At 42.1% G+C, this 17,701-nt stretch overlaps 3 protein-coding genes across 3 annotated transcripts; all 3 read right to left on the reverse strand.

Annotated features, from left to right (window-relative positions):
- Positions 1-304: 304 nt before the first annotated feature.
- LOC140912121 (interferon beta) lies at positions 305-880 on the reverse strand. Its single transcript, XM_073346284.1, has one exon. It carries the CDS (start codon positions 878-880, stop codon positions 305-307), a length of 576 nt encoding a protein of 191 aa, XP_073202385.1.
- A 5,089-nt stretch (positions 881-5,969) lies between these two features.
- LOC140911965 (interferon beta) lies at positions 5,970-7,232 on the reverse strand. The gene is made up of 2 exons (XM_073346123.1): positions 6,659-7,232; positions 5,970-6,013 (listed from the first exon to the last, which is right to left on the reverse strand). The coding sequence occupies exons 1-2, from the start codon at positions 7,230-7,232 to the stop codon at positions 5,970-5,972; spliced, it is 618 nt and encodes a 205-aa protein (XP_073202224.1).
- Positions 7,233-13,859: 6,627 nt separating this feature from the next.
- LOC140912122 (interferon beta) lies at positions 13,860-14,435 on the reverse strand. The gene has a single exon (XM_073346285.1). The coding sequence runs from the start codon at positions 14,433-14,435 to the stop codon at positions 13,860-13,862; it is 576 nt and encodes a 191-aa protein (XP_073202386.1).
- Positions 14,436-17,701: the final 3,266 nt, after the last annotated feature.

Below are 17,701 nucleotides of genomic sequence, written 5' to 3' on the forward strand. Positions count from 1 at the left end.
ACTGCACAACAGTACTGATATGTGAGAGATTATGAAGATGTGCAAAAATAAACAATAAACAAATAAACAATAGTAGAAACACCAAAAAGTAAATCCATGTCACTGAAAATCCGTTTCCAGGACAGGACAGGAAGAGCCTAAAGCTGCTGCCATGGAAATCAGTTGCGATTTGGCCACTGATCCTACAGAAGAAGGATCAGGCTCTATATAAGCAGAGTTATAAAATATCCATTATCTCTGTTCAGCTGTATAAATTACCTTAATGTGAATTCATTTACTCCAGGGAAAAGTTTTGTACTGTACCTTAGTTACTCAGCCTTCGAGTGAGTTTGTCAATCAGTACAAAACATCTGGGTATTTCCACGCGAATGATCTCCCAGGCACACAGGCTGTATTGCTTTTCTTTCAGGAAAGCATCTATCCCCTGAAAGTATTTTTTCACTCTCCGACTGGTGATCTGGAGGTCCTGACTTTCTGGGTTGGTTAAGCCTTTCTCTGTCTGTGCTCTCAAACATGCCTCCAGCCGCTGAATTTGCTGGTAAAGGCCATTTTGGAACCTGACTATGGAAGCCCCATCCCAAGCACTTTGGGTAAGGTTTTTGCTAAAGATGTTGAAGATCTCTTGGAGGATCTCTTGAATTGCCACCTTGGCATTCTCCTTCTGGGACACTGGGAGTTGGAGGACATCCTGGGTGGGTTTGAAAGCTGCCCTTTCATTTATGCATTGTGAGGGGAGATTTCCGCTCACTTTCTCCAGAAGCTCCAAGCTCTCTTTGTTCACTTTGTTCTGCTGGAAGTGAAGCATGGTACAGAGCTGAGATGAGATTTCAGTGGAGAAGAGCAGTATGAGGCAAATGTGCAGCAAACACCTGGTGGTCATGCCGATGTCTTCCACTTCTTTTCTTTGTGTGGAACCTTGAGCCTGGAGTTTGTTGAGGGTCCTATGTAGACTGCTGTGTCTTTCCTTCATGTCTCTGACTTTAAATAATTGGCGGCAGAATTTTTGTTTCATCATTTTCTGTTTTTTTTAAAAGGTTTTTCCCTCCTGGAGGCTTCAGAGTCTTTTTCTTTCTGTATAATTCACTGCTTTCTAGATTCTTTTACCACGCTTCCTCCATTTTGTATTGTTGTGAAAGTGACCAAACCCCTTTCACTTATGCTGGATCCACATACATACAGGCTTTTCATGATGCATTAATTTAAAGATCTAATATAATACGATCATCCACACTTCAGAAGTGGTAATGAGAAGACCGCCAATTCATCAAACCCTACACTTTTCTCATTCATCACTTCCTGCATTTGACAAACAAAACTAGTTTAGGTATATTTAAAGTTTTGAGGCCTGGAGGAAGTGGGAGGAAAGGGTTGGCCTCAGGGGAGCTGGAACAGTTTGTGTAGTGGGGCTGTTGAGAGCCATTGAACCAAACTGTAAACCGTGAATATGAAGGAAACCACTTCAAGCCAGGGGGTATGGCAGCACCTATGTTAGGCCTCCCAAAAATATTGGTAACTTTCAACTTCAGTCATGCAACTTGAAAAGCACACTTAATATGTAGACACCAGCAAATATCGGTATCTTCCTTCTAGGAAAACACAGGAGATAGAGAGTGAGCTCTGAGAGAATGGAACCTTTTTTCATTTTTTGTTTACTTCCAGATCTGAGTGTATATACTGTAGCTGAGGAATCGATGCAGTTAGACGGTGTGAATATGTTGTCCTATTGGTCACTCTGAGTAGCTGACAGTGGTGAAAAATGGAGGGTAATTAGTAAAACAGGATGAGCAATTAGTTACACATACTGGAGAGGTACCCACATGGATGATTGTGATTTACAGTGCGGCCAGAAGGAGGTTATGAAGAGAAGTCCTGATTTGTATTTTTAACAGGCATGTCCCTGGGTTGTAGTCATTCAAAGAATTTTTTAAAAATCAAAATCAGTGTTCACCATTTTGGCTAGTTCCTTCTCTTAACTTTTTTGTTTTCCCCTTGGCGTGGGCAGGGAAATTCTTCAGCTTTCTTTTAGCCTCTTTGTTTCCTGTGGTCACATATCATTTTCTGGTTCTCTTCCCCTAGCACAGACTGTTGTGCTGGATTTTGCCATCGTGGCAGGAAAATGTTTTTTCATCCAAAAAGAAAACTATTTTCACTGAAATTAGAAAGGAAGAATCACCTGAATAAACCATGAAAACATTTCTGTGCATATTAATTTGGTTAGAGTCTCCCAAGGCTTCCTGCACTTTGATAAGAACTATCAGAGTCTTATATCAGCGACATGAAAGTTTCTGAATAGTGCAGAGAAAGCAGACTTACCAGAGCCCCCAGATTGCCATGCACTACGCTCCCCTTTCTCGAATTACTTTGCATGGGTGTTGGGGATGTTTATCCCAAACGAGGGTGAAGTCCAGAGAAGATGTTGAGGAGAGAGGGAAATAAGTACCGTAGTATGAATACTAGGGGAGGAGAAGGTAACAAAGTAATCACAGGATAATGCGGGGTGGGGGAGCCAAATCATCTTTTTCAGTAAATCTGTATGGTGACAGCAATTTAGGGGCACTGGAATACTTGTTGTTGTATGGCTGCTGAAAGCCATTGAAGAAAACTGAAAACCCTGTATATGATGGAGACCATGCATTCACTTGCTAATATTACTTGATGCTGCTCAACCCCAGCACCCCTACTTCCATCTTCCCTGCAGCAAGTAGGCAAAGAACCAGTCTATTATTTGAGAAAAGTTGGTTACAAAGGCCTCAGAGCCTGCTGCAGAGGATCTGTGCAGGGATAGAGCCCTCTGCTTATGCCTCTTCCCTGTGCCACATGGAACGGTGTGTGGGGTGAGATGAAGTGCCGTGGAATCAGAAGCTTTTGCTCCCAGTTCCCTCTTGGGGTGTTCTCCATACAGTTATGATCCACGTGTGGGGCCTGGAACGAGCAGACGCGCATTGAGCTGGGGCAGTGCTACTACAGGTCTGGTGGGTGCATCTCTCCATGTCACCTACAGAGAGTGTCTGAGGCAACTGCAGTCTGAAGGAAGCCCTGGTTTCCTGGCTGTAACGGAACCTCGCTGACAGGGACCGGAACGGGGCTCTGAGTGGTCCCAACAACTGATGCAGAAACTCAGTAGCTCTGTGTGAAAAGACCTAGTGTTCTGTGTAGAAGCCACAGGCTCATCTGCTTCTATGATGAAGGCTGGGGAGAAACCTGGGAGTATTCCCTCCTGCCTGCCAGCGGAAGGATAAAAGTGAGCTGAAGTGGGGATGTATTATTAGCATGTTCCTCCCTTTTTATCCCCCTGTGGTTGGCTTTCCCACAGGAAGGCCTGAAATCTTAGATGATACATGGCATCAAATGGCTTCTTCAGTAGATGAATGGATTGTTTTCCACATAGCACATCTTATAAACAATATGATGGGATGAATGTCAGGAGGTTCCCCACTGCACTCCATGAGCAACAAAGCAGTTAGAATCTGAAGAGTTTGTATGGCTCCCAGGTGCTATATGACGGCCATGTTCCATCAGAGGGGCGGGGGATACATTATGGGGGTGGTGACTTTTTCATGCAGTCTAATTTTGCTCTCATTATTCTCAGATGATTGTGTTGTGTCAATATAACCTTTGGCTCCAAGTACGTGAAGGAATGAATGAAGGGAGAAAGATTTGGGCAGGAAAGAACTTGGACAGCTGATGGCTACAGCTCTTGGAAAAAAACTGCACCATAAGAAAGGAGAGGCACTTGTTTTAAGTGTTAACTCCTTGTACATGCCTCTAAACCAGCAGGTCCCAAACTGAGTTTCCTGAATCAGTGGCAGTACGTGGAGTACTGGGTGATGGTCTTCAGAGAACTGGCAGATCCTACGTTCCTTTAAAGACCGCTAAACTTATATAAATGCGTTTCTAGTACTACCTTTCTTTGTAAGCATTTGGTGTACCTGCCACACAAATGTTAGCTGATCCTGAATGGGAGGGGAAAGGATCGATTTTTGTAAGATGAGGCCCACATAATGAAATGTTTGAGAACCCCTCAGCTAAAGAGAACAGAGGGCAAAAGCTTCTGCAATGCTGCCATCTGTTGACTGTGAAGAATTTAGTCTCGTATTAGAGACACCATAGTTTGGACTGTGTTACAAAAGGGATTTGAAATGGGACATACCTTCCTGGTTTTTTTCCCAAAGGCAGGCTTCCAATCAGTGTAAAAATTTACACACACTTTGTTTTTTCACTATTTGAACATGTAATGTAGTGGTTGTTTGACTTCTTTAAAAACTTTTCAATAAGAAATCTCCAGATTTAGAGTGTGGCTTAAATTAATGCTAGACAATGATGGGACTAACTAATAGCTCTTCAAAAATACTATCTACATACCTAAACTTGACAAAGAGATCCTTACATGATTTGTTCCAATGGATGGTTTTTGTTTTTGTTTTTGTTTTTTTGCTTTCAGGTAATTTTTCGTCATTCACAGCTCAACTGAAATTTTGATGGACTGTGCTTCTCCAGCTGGTGGTTGTTGGTGCAACATGCAGTCCCTAAGAACATATGCTTGTTTTGGGAGCACCCGGGGGAGAGCAAAGGGAAGCAGCAGCAGATGCTTACAAGCCTGATTCACAGGAGGGGTTGGGTATGTACAAGTTTGATGGTGTTTGTGAGCCAAGTGTACCCAAACCTGACTGGTAGAGGGGGAAAATTAAACCCACATAACCCTTCCTGATGGTGGTGGTGGGGGAGATACGGAGTCTGCGCACATGGAAACCTGACAGTTCACACACATCTCATTGGGGAGGAAGGGGACAAGCAACTTTGTACCACGACAGCCTGAAGTCTTCCCCTTAGAATGCCTGTGTCTCCATCATCCCTTTCATTTCATCACAATGAACTACTGCTCCAAATATCTGCAACTACAAATGTTGTGCGTGAAAATAATCTGGTAATGGGCAGAAACACAAAAGCTGCGGAGTTGAGGTTGTGGTGTGTGGTCTGTTGGAGTGGTCAAACTAATTACCCAAGCTATTTTTCTTATGGAGTCACTGCTGAATCAGGGTTTATGTTCACAATGTACTTGAGCATGTTGTCAAGTTTAACTGCTTATGTCAAAGGAAAGCTCGTGTACTTAAAGTTAGGCAAATGTTTACAAGTCCTTTGCTGAACTGGAGTCTTAAGGGAAAACAAGAGAAGATTTTTATTGAGTCTCTGTTTTTCTAAAAATCTAATAAGTACAAATCACTACTGCTGTAGGTTGCTATTTTGTAGAAATAAATATTTATTTATAAATATTATAAAACCTCTGAAAAAATAAATAAAAGCAATACATTAATATTGTAAATAAATATAAATGGATCAACATAAAGACACTTTTACAAATCCAGTAAAATGATCTGAAAATCTTTTCACAGTGCAGGAAAAGAACATATATTTGCACTCGTTTAAAATTTCAGAGTGCCTAATTATAAGTAACCTAGAAACCGGGATATTCTTCTTTCTTTGTTATCCTTGCCACAAAATACACCTCCAGAAGTTTCCCTTGCTTATGAGTCCATGTCAGGATCTTTCCATGCGACTGTCGTTCCAGGCAGCTTGTGAGGGTATTTTGCATGAGATGTAGGCAGAGGTGAATGTAAGGCGGTCTGGTCTGGTCCAATATAACGGCAAGAGCCTGTACACCATGCCATACCTGACCGGCTTCCTGAGGCTGGCCATTTAAAGGGTCTAGGGCTCCTGGCAGCAGCCAGAGCCCCTGGGTAGCGGAGGCAGCTCAGGCCATGATTTAAAGGGCTCTTTCAATCCCCACCGAAGCCCCTGGCCGCCGCCGCTACACCGGGGGCTCTGGCAGGGGGCTCGGACAGCGATTTCAAGATTTCAAGTGCAGTTGAAGTTTGGCAGTTTGCTTAATTCAAGATGGACTGATAGGAGTCTCGAAAGCTGCTGATTCGAGAATCAGTTTAGAGACGAAGGACGCCAGTGGAGGTGCAGTTTCATTCAGCTGTTTTCAGAGCATCATTACTGGAAGCATCACGTGCTGGAATGAAAAAGGGGAATGGTTCAAACATGGAGAGATTCAAATGCCAAATAGAGGCCATCTTTTTCTAACCAGATGTCAAATCCTAAATCCTGAGCCTTAGTGCACTTGTCATCTTGTCACAATTTGTTGTTACTAAAGCTGTTGAAGTTAGGGGTAAACAAAAGAAAGAAAAGCAGAATAAGAACCCTCAGCCGTCCCTATGTCCAAAATGAGTTGATGGGATAGAAGTGTGTGAACACAGACCCCCCGTTTTCTGGTGTCCTAACTGGAATGTTGTCTTACGAGGCAGTTGTTGAAAGGGGGCTTCTCACTGTTCTTTTCCCCAACTTAGATACTTACTGGTCAAAGTTCTATTTGGCATAGTTAGTTATCACTTAACAATATTTTGTCTTTAGTTAGCAGTTATGATATATTTGTATATTTTTCATATAGAATATTGTGTGTGGTAGAGAAGCACTAAATTATATGCTACTCTGAAAAGATTTGAGCATGCGTTTGAGATAGCTGTATGCATAAAATTACTATGGGAGAAAGATTGGGCCCGACGTATTAGGAGTTATAACCCTATCACCCATCTTTCACCAGCTGTTTTATTCAAATAATATTATTTGAGTTTTTCTAGGAAAAAAGAAAAGATGGTACCTTCATTTTCAAGTCTCTTGGTGAGTTTGTTGAGCATGAGGAAACATCTGGGTATTTCCACACGGATGATCTCCCAGGCACACCGGCTGTATTGCTTTTCTTTCAGGAAATCCTCTATTGTCTGGAAGAATCTCTTCAGTTTGAGGCTGGTGAGCAGGAGGGTCTCATTTCCTGGGTAGGTTACCTCCTTTTCCATCTCAGCACTCAAACACATCTCCAGTTTCTCAATCTGCTGGTGAAGTCCATTTTGGAATTCCTTTATGGAAGTCCCATTCCAGGCAGCTTGGGTGAGATTGTTGTTAAAGATATGGAAGAGCTCTTGGAGGATCTGCTGGATGGCTACCTTGGCATTCTCTTGGTGGGACAGTTGGAGCTTGAGGATATCTCTGGGCTTGAAAGCTATCCCTTCATTTAGACATTGGAAGGGAAAGTTGCTACCCATTTTCTCCAGATGCTCTAAACTCTCGCTGTTCATTCTGGTTTGTAGAACATGCAGCCTGTTACAGTCCAGACATGAAATTTCACTGGAGAAGTGCAGCATGAGGCAAAATTGCAGCAAACTCCTGCTGATCATGATGATGTCTTAGATTTCCTGTGTTTGTGTAGAACTTGAGCAACTGGTGTCTGTTCAAGGTGTTCTGTAAACTTTTGTGTTTTCGACCCCTGTCTCTGAATTTAAGCATTCTGTCGGAAAAGATTTTTCTTTCATCACTTTCTACTTTTCAGGGTTTTTTCAGCTTGAGGTTTTTACTTTTGGTTTCCTTCTTTTTAGTTAGTGGAAGTGAACAAGTCATTCGAAGAACCAAATCCCAGTTGGTAACTACTTTAATCTTACTGAACCCCAACATTTCTTTCCTTCGGTCCTCCCTGCCCTCTTAGATAACGAAAATGTAAAGAGTAAGAAGAATATGATGATGAACAGTGTCGTCCAGTTACAGGTTAGAGTAGGGACCTGTCTGTTTGCTCCCAAGTTCCTGTAGTTAGCACTGCTCGGCAGGTCTGAATGTCTGTCACATCAGCAAGACTATCCATGCTTTTAAGTGATAACAGTGAATTTTGGCAGATGGGGGGAACTACTGCAGAGCTTCTTTTTGCTAGACTCTGCAAATAACAGCAGTGAAGTGATGTGTAAAGCTGCTGTTCCTTCACTTTGCCAGCAGGTGGCAAACTTTCCCTTTCTGGTGTGGCACTCAAAATCAGAAAAGCCTGCTATGCTCTGGCTGTCTCATTCCTTCCTTCCAGCCTTTGAGAGGGAGTAATACTATAGGGACCTCTTAATATTTGATAAGCCTGAAAAGAATTCCTGTGGGAGATTGGGGCCAGAGAAGTCTCTATTAATCTCTCGCAATTTCCTGGCCATTTGAAATATGAGAGATGAAAAACCATGTGTGTAGGCCAATACCAGAGGATGGACAGAGAGCACTGAGAAACTGTGAGGTTTACTTAAGAACCTGATACCAGTTGTGAAAAGCGCAAGGAACAGGTACAGTTGAAGGGTGTGAACATGCTGTCTTCTCAGGCAGTTCTGAGTAGTTCCCAGTGATGTAGTGTAGTGACATGGAAGGGAGTTGTCCAAAAAGATTGTAAAAAGAAAAGGAGTACTTGTGGCACCTTAGAGACGAACTAATTTCGTCTCTAAGGTGCCACAAGACCTCCTTTTCCTTTTGCAAAGACTGTATGGTTGGTAATATACTTGAGTGACTGACATAAATGAATGTTACTTTCAAACGTGTTTCCCTTTTCACCATTCAAGCTTTATTCTTTTTTTCAATGTGCATTTCACTGAGCTTGGGCATTGAAATTCAAGTGGGCTGATGAGTGAAGTTTGCATCCTGTAGCAAGTTTCACTTTCTGTTTTTCATACCATAGCACTAGGCTGTCGTGTTGGAGTTTCCATCAGTGAAGGGGAATGGTTTTCAACCCAAAAATTGAAAAGGAATATTTTCATATTAATTTTAAAGAAGGAAAAGAAGAAAACATGACCATATTTCTGTTCGTGTCACTTCTTTTACATCTCCCTCTCCCATCACCTCAAGCACTTTTTAAAATCATAATCTAGAGTTTTGCCTAAACGATTTGGAAGCGTCACTGTAAAGAAGGCAGTTTATTGTACATTAGTATACCATATAAGGGACCCAATCATACCAGAGGTGCTGCACCCCAATCTTGCATTTACTCCACTGGGAGTTCTGCGTGTGCATTTCCTGGCAAGCTGAAGCTTCAGGAGATAATAGTTATATGAAAGAGCAAGAAATTAAAAAAATCTGAATCTTAGCTGTTCTTGTTCAAGTAAGAAAGCTATGGGAATAAAGACACAAAGTGTCTCAGCATATTTTCATCAGCAATGAGCCTGTTTTCTGGGAAAGGTTAGATGCAGACTGAGCTGGGTGAAATATTTGCTAGAATTTGATGAAATCCTGTATATTTAAATTTCAGTGAAGAAAGCAGGAAATTTTATTGGAATATTTTTCTTCTGTGTCAGCCATCTTAATCTGAATGTGAAATAAGAGATTAGTTTAGCCCCTTTTCCAATAGGCAAATCTGCAAATAAATTCAGAATTTGCTAATGGATTTAGTTAAAGTGATTTGACAAATGATTTATACACATTCCACTCTGATTGCTCAGGACCTCGTCACCACACTCATTTCCCTATGAGTATTTGCTATTCATAATTTGCTACTTGTCCTGTGTGATGGTTCACCTGAGTCAGTGCTATTGTGTCTGTTCCTGGGATGGTTGCCTTCTAATTCAAAACTGCTTTCCAGATGGCTGCATGAACTTTTCTGGAAAAAGTCTCTTTAAAATATGTATTGATATGAGTGTTTCTTATACTTTCTGACTACAGAGATATTCTTTTCTAACAAAAACTCACACATACAAATATTTCAGAAAATGTTTACAAAGGGCCAAACATTTTTCATAAATGTTTAATCAGTCTCAAATATTCAGGCTGTGGCTGAAGTATGTGGTTGGCAGCGCTACTGTTGACTGATAGCTCTTCAGAACTACTATCCACCTACACCAAACTTGGTAGAGAGGAGGATCCTCACTACATCTGATGCCACCGGCAGGTTGATTACTATAATTTTAAATGTTGGGTTTAGGTAATTTTTAGGTATTGTTGGTGTTATAACTCAAAGTTTAATCCATTCTGTGCACCAAACTGGTTGTTGGTGGCAAGGAGCACACACGCCTGATTTGGAGGGAGTGGAGGGGCGGCACCAGCTAGTCAGAAAACTGGGGGATAGAATTGCTGACTTGAGTGTACACAAGCCTGATTCATATGGCTTGATTTGTTTGTGTGTGTGTGTGTGTGTGTGTGTGTGTCAGGCGGAGGCCGGGGTAAAGGGGAGGAGTCTCTGTAACACTTATTACTTTTAAAGTGATATTATGAAGTTGTTGTCATGAAATTTCCTCATCATAGGAAACCTCTTTCTATGTGTATCCATCCGGTTGGACAGGACCTCCAGAAGGTACTCACTAGGCTGAGGACAACGGGGACACTTAACTTTAAGACTGTGTTTCCGAGTTGGGAAACCAGTTTGGCAAAGTTGGTGTTAAGGAGAATGGGGGTTAGGAGTGGAAAGTTACTGAAGGTCAACAAAGAGCCAGATGACAAAACCCAAAGGTTCTAAAAGAAATCCCAGGGGGCAGACCCACAGGACATTTGGGCAAGAGGAATGAAGGGGATGAACTGGCCAAGGCCAGGTTATGTGAGCTGGAGGAGAATGCTCTGTTTTTGTGCATATAAGTGATGCATTGCAACAGAAGGATGTTGGATGACCCCAAGTGAATCGGATACAGGCTCATAGAATGGCCTGGTGTGTTGAGGAAACTGAGGCAGGGAATTGCAGATAGGGTTTACAATTTTTGTTCCATTTTCTGTATTTCTGAGTGATTAATTAAAGAGCAACAGTGTGTTAGAATCCTGTGCAAAGTGTCTCCGTATTATAATCTACACATACTACATGGCCCCTGGAAGAGGTAAACACCTCTGGGTATATTTCTGGGAGAGGACATGTTAAAGCACATTCTGAGCTTCAAAGACTTCCCAGTTGATATGTTGGATGAGCCCCCCCTTGTAACACCGACAGGCTGAAGTTGTCAGCAGGCAGGATTGAACCTTGGACATTTGAACCTTAGTGCATGAGCCTTGACTGTGTGAACATGTGATAATGCCTCTTAAGCCAGGGCTGTAGCAGACTCCTCAATCTCTAAATTGTTCAGGTGCCAGTAGAGGGTGACAGAGCACCACACCAGCCAGGCATGGGTTGTATATTTCCTCTCGGTGAGGAAGCCCAAGCCAAGCTTCAGAGACTTCCCAGCTGATATCCCAGCTAGGGTGACCAGACAACAAGTGTGAAAAATGGCGGCAGGGGGTGAGGGGTAATAGGCACCTAGATACGACAAAGCTCCAAATATGGGGACTGTCCCGATAAAATCGGGACATCTGGTCACGCTAATCCCAGCTGCCCAAAAATGACACTTTATAAGGTTGTCTGGGGCAACTGCATGCAGCCTGGAGCAGCCCTGGGAAATACTACTTGGCACTGAAAAGACGGGGGCAGAGAATCTAATGGGACCAGAGCTGAGAGAGATGCTGCAGATCTCTGTGTCTGGAGAGATCTTTTTGATCGGTGCAGAAACCATAGAATCTGCTGAGTGTGGGAATGGAACGACAGCCACTTCCATGAGGAAGTCTACGGACAAACCCACCCCTCCTTCTTCCTGCCCCTGAGTGGAAGCATGTGGGAGAATCTCAGAGGGAGATATTTATAATTTTTTCCTCTCTTTTAAGAAGTGTGAGCTGGGCTTTCCCACAGGCTCCTTATGATACAGGTGATATTGTGAGAGCTCAGCTGAACATTGCGTTCAGCATTCCCCTTCTTTTATTAAAGGTGTGATGGAATGAAGGGGAATAGTTTTCCCCCAGAGCTGAATGGGTTTGGGTCTGTTAGACTTTTTCAGAAGAATTCCATAGTTTTCGTGGGCAGTAACTGACTGACGCATTCCACCCAGTGGGGAAATGTGTTTTCGAGGTGACAAAGAGAAACTTTGATAATTCTAATACAGAATGCCCCATTCCTGCTCTCATTATTCACATGTAATTGGTGTGTGTTAAGGGGTGCGTGCACTCTTGCTTAGTGGAGGAAAGGGCACCAATCTAGCCTCTTCCAACACAACTGGCTACTACTCCAAACACCCAAATTGACAAGTTTTTTGGGGGACAAGTAACCTGGTAAAAAGTAGAATGGTAAAAGGTGGGAGAATTCAGGTGTGGTGTGTGGTCTGTTTGAATGGAAAGGCTAATTATCGTTCTGTAATGATTATTTTTAAAATGGAATTAGTGCGAATTGGGACACTGATTCATCAATGTATTGAAGGATGTTCCCAACTGGAAGCACTAACATGAGCAGGATGGCTCACCTACTTTAAGTTAGTCTCATGCATAAGTACTCTCTGGAATTGGGGTTTTCAGGCTGAACAATTACAGGGTTTTCTTTATTCTCCTTTTCTTTCTTTTTGGTTCAATCGGTATTTTATTCAAATCATTACTGGTATAGGTTGCCATTTTATATAAAATAATTATTTATTGGTAAGTAACAAATATCTATGATAAATACATAAATAAGAACAATAAATAAATAATAGATTGACATAAATGCCCTGTTACAAATTTCGTAAATGGATCTGAAAATATTTTCAGAAGATATAGTAACAACACCTTTTAAAATTCCACTGCATCAGATTTTAAATCATGTAAAAATTATTACTTGATTTCAGTTAGAACTTCTAAAAATGTTGATATTTAAATTTCTAAACTTTTTTGTGAGTTTGTCCGACATTTGAAAACCCCATAATTCCGCATGGATTCTCCTGCTAGCAGAGAGGCTGAACTGCTTGTCTTTTATGAAAGAATTGTTATCTCTTCATGTTCATCCTAGGAAACTGTTGGTCCTTTCTTCCTGGTCAGAGAGTCCCGTTTTCCATCGCTGCAGCCAAATGTCTCCAGATGTCCAACTTGCTGATGAGTCTGTGCAGGAATCTCTGAATGGAATTCCCACCTCAGGTTGTTTCGGAGAGATTCTTGCCAAGAGGCAGGAAATATGTTGGAAGATTTTCTGGATTGCCACCTTGGCATTCCCCTTCAGGGACACTCGAGGCCTGAAAACCTCTTAAAGCCACCTGAAACGTCTCTCTTCGTTTCAACATTAGAGGAAAATTATGCACATCTTTTTTGTTGGAAAGTTTTTCCAGTTCACATTTGTTATGCTGTTGTACTGTGGTTAAGCTGCATGTTACGGTTCAGAGATGAGATTTGATCAGAGAAGAATTGAACAATAGAGCAAACACATAATGTCAACAATGTTTAAGGTCTAACCCTTTCTTAATTTTCTTGTAACTTTTTTGCATCGATATCCTTCATTTACAATTTAAATTTTGAGTGAGTGTATTGCACAATACAAGGTCAAGTAGTATGGAGTCTTAGAAGTCTTAGACATCACTGTGGGAAGGATCGTAGAGAGGAGGGAATCCACCGCACAGTACAATTTCGTCCAACTGTTTTAACCTCTGCAGTCGCTGCAACCTCAGCTGGAGTGAAATGAGATTTGGTTGAAACACAAAGAAACAAATAAAATAGAAAATTTATGAATGTCAATCTTTTCTGCACCTCATAATCTTACGAGTCTTACGCTATGTTCATATTTCTTATAAATGTCTCTAGGAAACTTCTCAAGCTGTGGTATAGGATGAGGACAGATTAATAAATAGCAACCATGCTCATAATAGAAACATACTACATGTATAGAAGTCAGAGTACTTTGGGGGTGTCATTATTTGATGACCAAAGTACTGGTGAGGTGGCTAAGGATTCCAAATATATGTACTTTGTTGCATGGTCTGCCAATTATGCAATACATAACATCACCTGATATGTGGGAGATTATGAAGAATCGCAAACCAAAATGACAGTTGAAAAAATAAATCCCTGTAATTGCAAATCCATTTCCAGGACCGAACAGGAAGAGCCTGAAGCTGCTGCCAAGGAAATCAGTTGCGATTTGGCCACTGACCCTGTAGAAGAAGGATCAGGCCCTATGTAAGCAGAGTTATAAGATATCTGCTATCTCTGTTCAACTGTATAATTGACACTAATATTTAATTCATTTACTCCAAGGAAAAGATTTGTACTGTACCTTAGTTACTCAGCCGTCGAATGAGTTTGTCAATCAGTACAAAACATCTGGGTATTTCCATGCGAATGATCTCCCAGGCACACAGGCTATATTGCTTTTCTTTCAGGAAAGCATCTATCCCCTGAAAGTATTGTTTCACACTCCGACTGATGATCTGGAGGTCCTTACTTTCCGGGTTGGTTAATTCCTTCTCCATCTGTGCTCTCAAACATGCCTCCAGCCGCTGAATTTGCTGGTAAAGGCCATTTTGGAACCTGACTATGGAAGTGGCATCCCAGGCACTTTGGGTGAGGTTTTTGCTAAAGATGTTGAAGATCTCTTGGAGGATCTCTTGAATTACCACCTTGGCATTCTCCTTCTGGGCCACTGAAAGTTGGACAATATCCTGGGTGGGCTTGAAAGCTGCCCTTTCATTTATGCATTGTGAGGGGAAAATTCCGCTCCTTTTCTGCAGAAGCTCTAAGCTCTCTTTGTTCACTTTGTTCTGCTGGAAGTGAAGCATGGTACAGAGCCAAGATGAGATTTCAGTGGAGAAGAGCAGTATGAGGCAAATGTGCAGCAAAAACCTGGTGGTCATGATGATGTGTATACGCTCCTTTGCCTTGTGTGGAACCTTGAGCCTGGAGTTCGTTGAGGGTCCTACGTAGACTGCTGTGACTTTCCTTTTAGTCTCTGAATTTAAGTATTTGGTTGGAGAATGTTTCTTTGATCATTTTCTGTTTACGAGATTTTCCTTCTTGAAGGTTTCAGAATTTTTCTTTCTGTTCTTCTTTCTGTTTTCTAGTTCTTTTACCACATTTCCTTTTTCTTTTTCTTTCTTTCTTTCTTTCTTTCTTTCTTTCTTTCTTTCTTTCTTTCTTTCTTTCTTTCTTTCTTTCTTTCTTTCTTTCTTTCTTTCTTTCTTTTTGTGTGTGCGTGAAAGTGACCACCCCTGACATACAGGCATTTTGTCATATTTTAATTTCTGTAATTGAAGAAGGTCAGCCACAATTCCACAGTGGTACAGAAAAGACCTCCAATTTGTCAGACAGTGCACTTGCCATTCATTACCTCCTTCATTTGAGAGACAGAAATTGTTTAGGAATATTTAAAGTTTGCTAGGCATTGAAGAAGTAAATGTCGGCGGAAAGGGTTAGGTCTCCCAAAAATATTTGGCAAATCTCAACTTTAATGATGTCCTCTGTTTTGAAGGCACATTTAAAATCTAGACAGCACAAACTATTGGCATCTTCCTTCTGTGAAACCATAAGAGAGAGAGTGCTCTGAGAAAATGTCACCTTAACTCATTGTTATTTTCAGGTCTTAATATACACAGTGGAGCTCAGGATTAGAGGAAGCTGAAAGGTGTGAAAATCATGTCCTGTCGATCACTCCAAGTAGCTGACAGGAGTAAAAAATTGAGAAGAGTTCATAAAACAGGATGAGCAATTAGTATAGTAACGCATGCTAGAGAGGTACCCACGTGGATGACTATGATTTACAATGTGGTCAGAAGGAGGTTATGCAGAGAAGTCACATTATGTGTTTTTTACCGAGTGTGTCCTGGAATGAAAGAATTCAAATATTTTTTAAAAAAATGAAATTCAGTGTTCACCATTTTTGCTGGTTCCTTCTCGTTTAATATTGGCCTTCCCTTGGGCTTGGGCAGGGAAATTCTTCTCGTTTGTTAATTCTCTTCACTTCCTGTGGACACGTTTCATTTTCTGGATCTCAAGCCCTAGCACTGTTGTTCTGGAGTTTCCATCATGGCAGGGAAATCTGTTTTAATTCAAGAAGAAAACTATTTTCACTGAAATTAAAAAAGAAAAATCACATGAAGAAAGCATGAAAACATTTTTGTGCATATTAATTTGGTTAGAGTCTCCCAAGTCTTCCTGCACTTTTATAAGACATTTGAGATTTTTAGCTTTAAATTTTTGAAAGACACCCTGCAAAGCAGAGAAAGCAGACTTACCGCAGCCCGCAGGTTGTAATGGGCTCTGCTCCCCATTCTCCCATGACTTTCCAGGGGTGTTGGGCATCTGTATTCCACACCCGGGTGAAATCCCAGGGGAAGATGTTGCAGGGTGCTGAAAGCAAATGAACAAAACTGCAAACCCAGGATATGAATGAGACCATGCTTTTGGTCGCTCTTATTGAAGTTTCACACCCCCAGCAGCCATTGTTTCAGCCTGGGGCAGCCCTGACAGGGTGACTGTAATGGAACCACGCTGATAGGGACTGGAAGGGAGGTCTGACAAAGCCCTAGAAGTGATGCAGACACTCAGGTGCACTGTTTGGAAAGATTTTGTGTTCTGTGCAGAAGCCATCGTGTCATCAGTTTCCCCAGCTTTCATCACAGAAATCATTTCCTCCTGCCTGCTAGTGGAATGAAAAGGGGGGGTGGTAAGTGGGGATGTATTGGTGGTGTTTTTCTCCCTTTCATCCACCTGTGGTTGGCTTTCCCACAGGAAGACCTAAAGTCATAGATGATGGATAACACTAAATGGCTCTTAAGTAGATTAAAAGCTTCTTCCACGCAGCACAGCTTCAAAACAATGTGCTAGAATGATTGTCAGGCAGTTCTCCTCTGCACGATAGGGGTAGTGAAGAAGTTAGACTTTGAAGAAGAGTTTGTATGGCTCCAGGTGCAATGTGACCAGGTCAAGGCCCCTTTTCAGCCACTTCCCAAAATTGAGGTTCTGTTTCAGCATGTAGCTGTGGATATTCTGGGTCCTTTCCCTAAGAAGACACCCAGAGGAAAGGTGTACACACTGACTTGCAGGGCCGCAAGGGCAGAGCCACCACCACCACCTCTGGCCACAAATTTCATAAAGATGTGTCCAGCTACTGAAGATCTAATCCTCCCAGAAGAAATGGAACAGTTTCATGGTGAGATGTCCTCTACCTCGTGGGAACAGCCTACACCTCCATTTTCATCCTTATAATATGATTGTGTGGTGTCTATTGCAAAGTTTGTTGTGTTGGGTGTCTTTGGAAGACTCAAGATGCACTGAGCATTGAGGTCATAGTGATGTGATAGTAATTGTTGTTACTGCAGTGTTATAGTAATGTTATAGGTTATAATTCCATGTCTAGAATTGTGAGGCTGAAATGTGTCTTCATGGCTTAAAATAAGCCAAAGCAAAAACTTTCCAAGAGCAGAGAGGCAGTTCACGCCTCATCAGGGCATGTATGGGAGAAACCCAGCCCAGCCTCACAAGAACAAAGGATGCTGGCCTAGGCAGCAACAAAAGAATCTGTTGGACTCTCCAGTGAGTCATACCCTCTCCCCCATCCCCCGTTCCTGTGGACGGTTTGGGACTGCGATGGGGTAATGCTCACCTGACTTTGAAGTGGTGGGCGGGAGACAAAGCCAAGAGGGAAGAAATAACATGATAAAAAGGAGAGATGTTTGCCATGCTCTTCCTCTCTCTTCCAGCTACGTCTACAGGCACCACACCAAGCCACTGAAGGGCTGATGATAGGGGAGAGCCTGGCTGGGGAGCAACCCTCCCAGAAGACATGTAACATATTCATGGAGTCTCATTGTGATTGTGATATGTATTCACCCAATAGTATACACAACTCTTTCTGTCCACCAAAGTACCAATGCTCCGAGATGGAGTTCCTACAGTAAAGGAAAACCCCTTCTGTTGCTGTAGTCTGTCTACACTACACACTTACAGCAGAATAGTTACAACACCATAACTATGCTGCTGTAGTGCCCAGGGTGTAGACATGGCCTGAGTGGAAGCAAGGCACTGTTGGTATCCATCAGCCGCTCAAAGGGGTCATGTGTGGCCGGTGGGTGAAGAACATGACCATAGACACACCCCTTATATGCGCATGCAGTAGTGGTGG

The sequence above is a fragment of the Lepidochelys kempii genome, chromosome 5, assembly GCF_965140285.1.
Source record: "Lepidochelys kempii isolate rLepKem1 chromosome 5, rLepKem1.hap1, whole genome shotgun sequence".
Lineage (NCBI taxonomy): Eukaryota > Metazoa > Chordata > Testudines > Cheloniidae > Lepidochelys > Lepidochelys kempii.

What these genes read in the sequence shown, in the direction of transcription:
- LOC140912121 (XM_073346284.1), bottom strand. Translation starts at nt 880, where the DNA reads ATGACCACCAGGTGTTTGCTGCACATTTGCCTCATACTGCTCTTCTCC.
- LOC140911965 (XM_073346123.1), bottom strand. Translation starts at nt 7,232, where the DNA reads ATGATCAGCAGGAGTTTGCTGCAATTTTGCCTCATGCTGCACTTCTCC. An exon ending in CAAGAGACTTGAAAATGAAG is followed by an intron (nt 6,014 to 6,658) that starts GTACCATCTTTT and finishes TTTTCATTCCAG; the next exon opens with CACGTGATGCTTCCAGTAAT.
- LOC140912122 (XM_073346285.1), bottom strand. Translation starts at nt 14,435, where the DNA reads ATGACCACCAGGTTTTTGCTGCACATTTGCCTCATACTGCTCTTCTCC.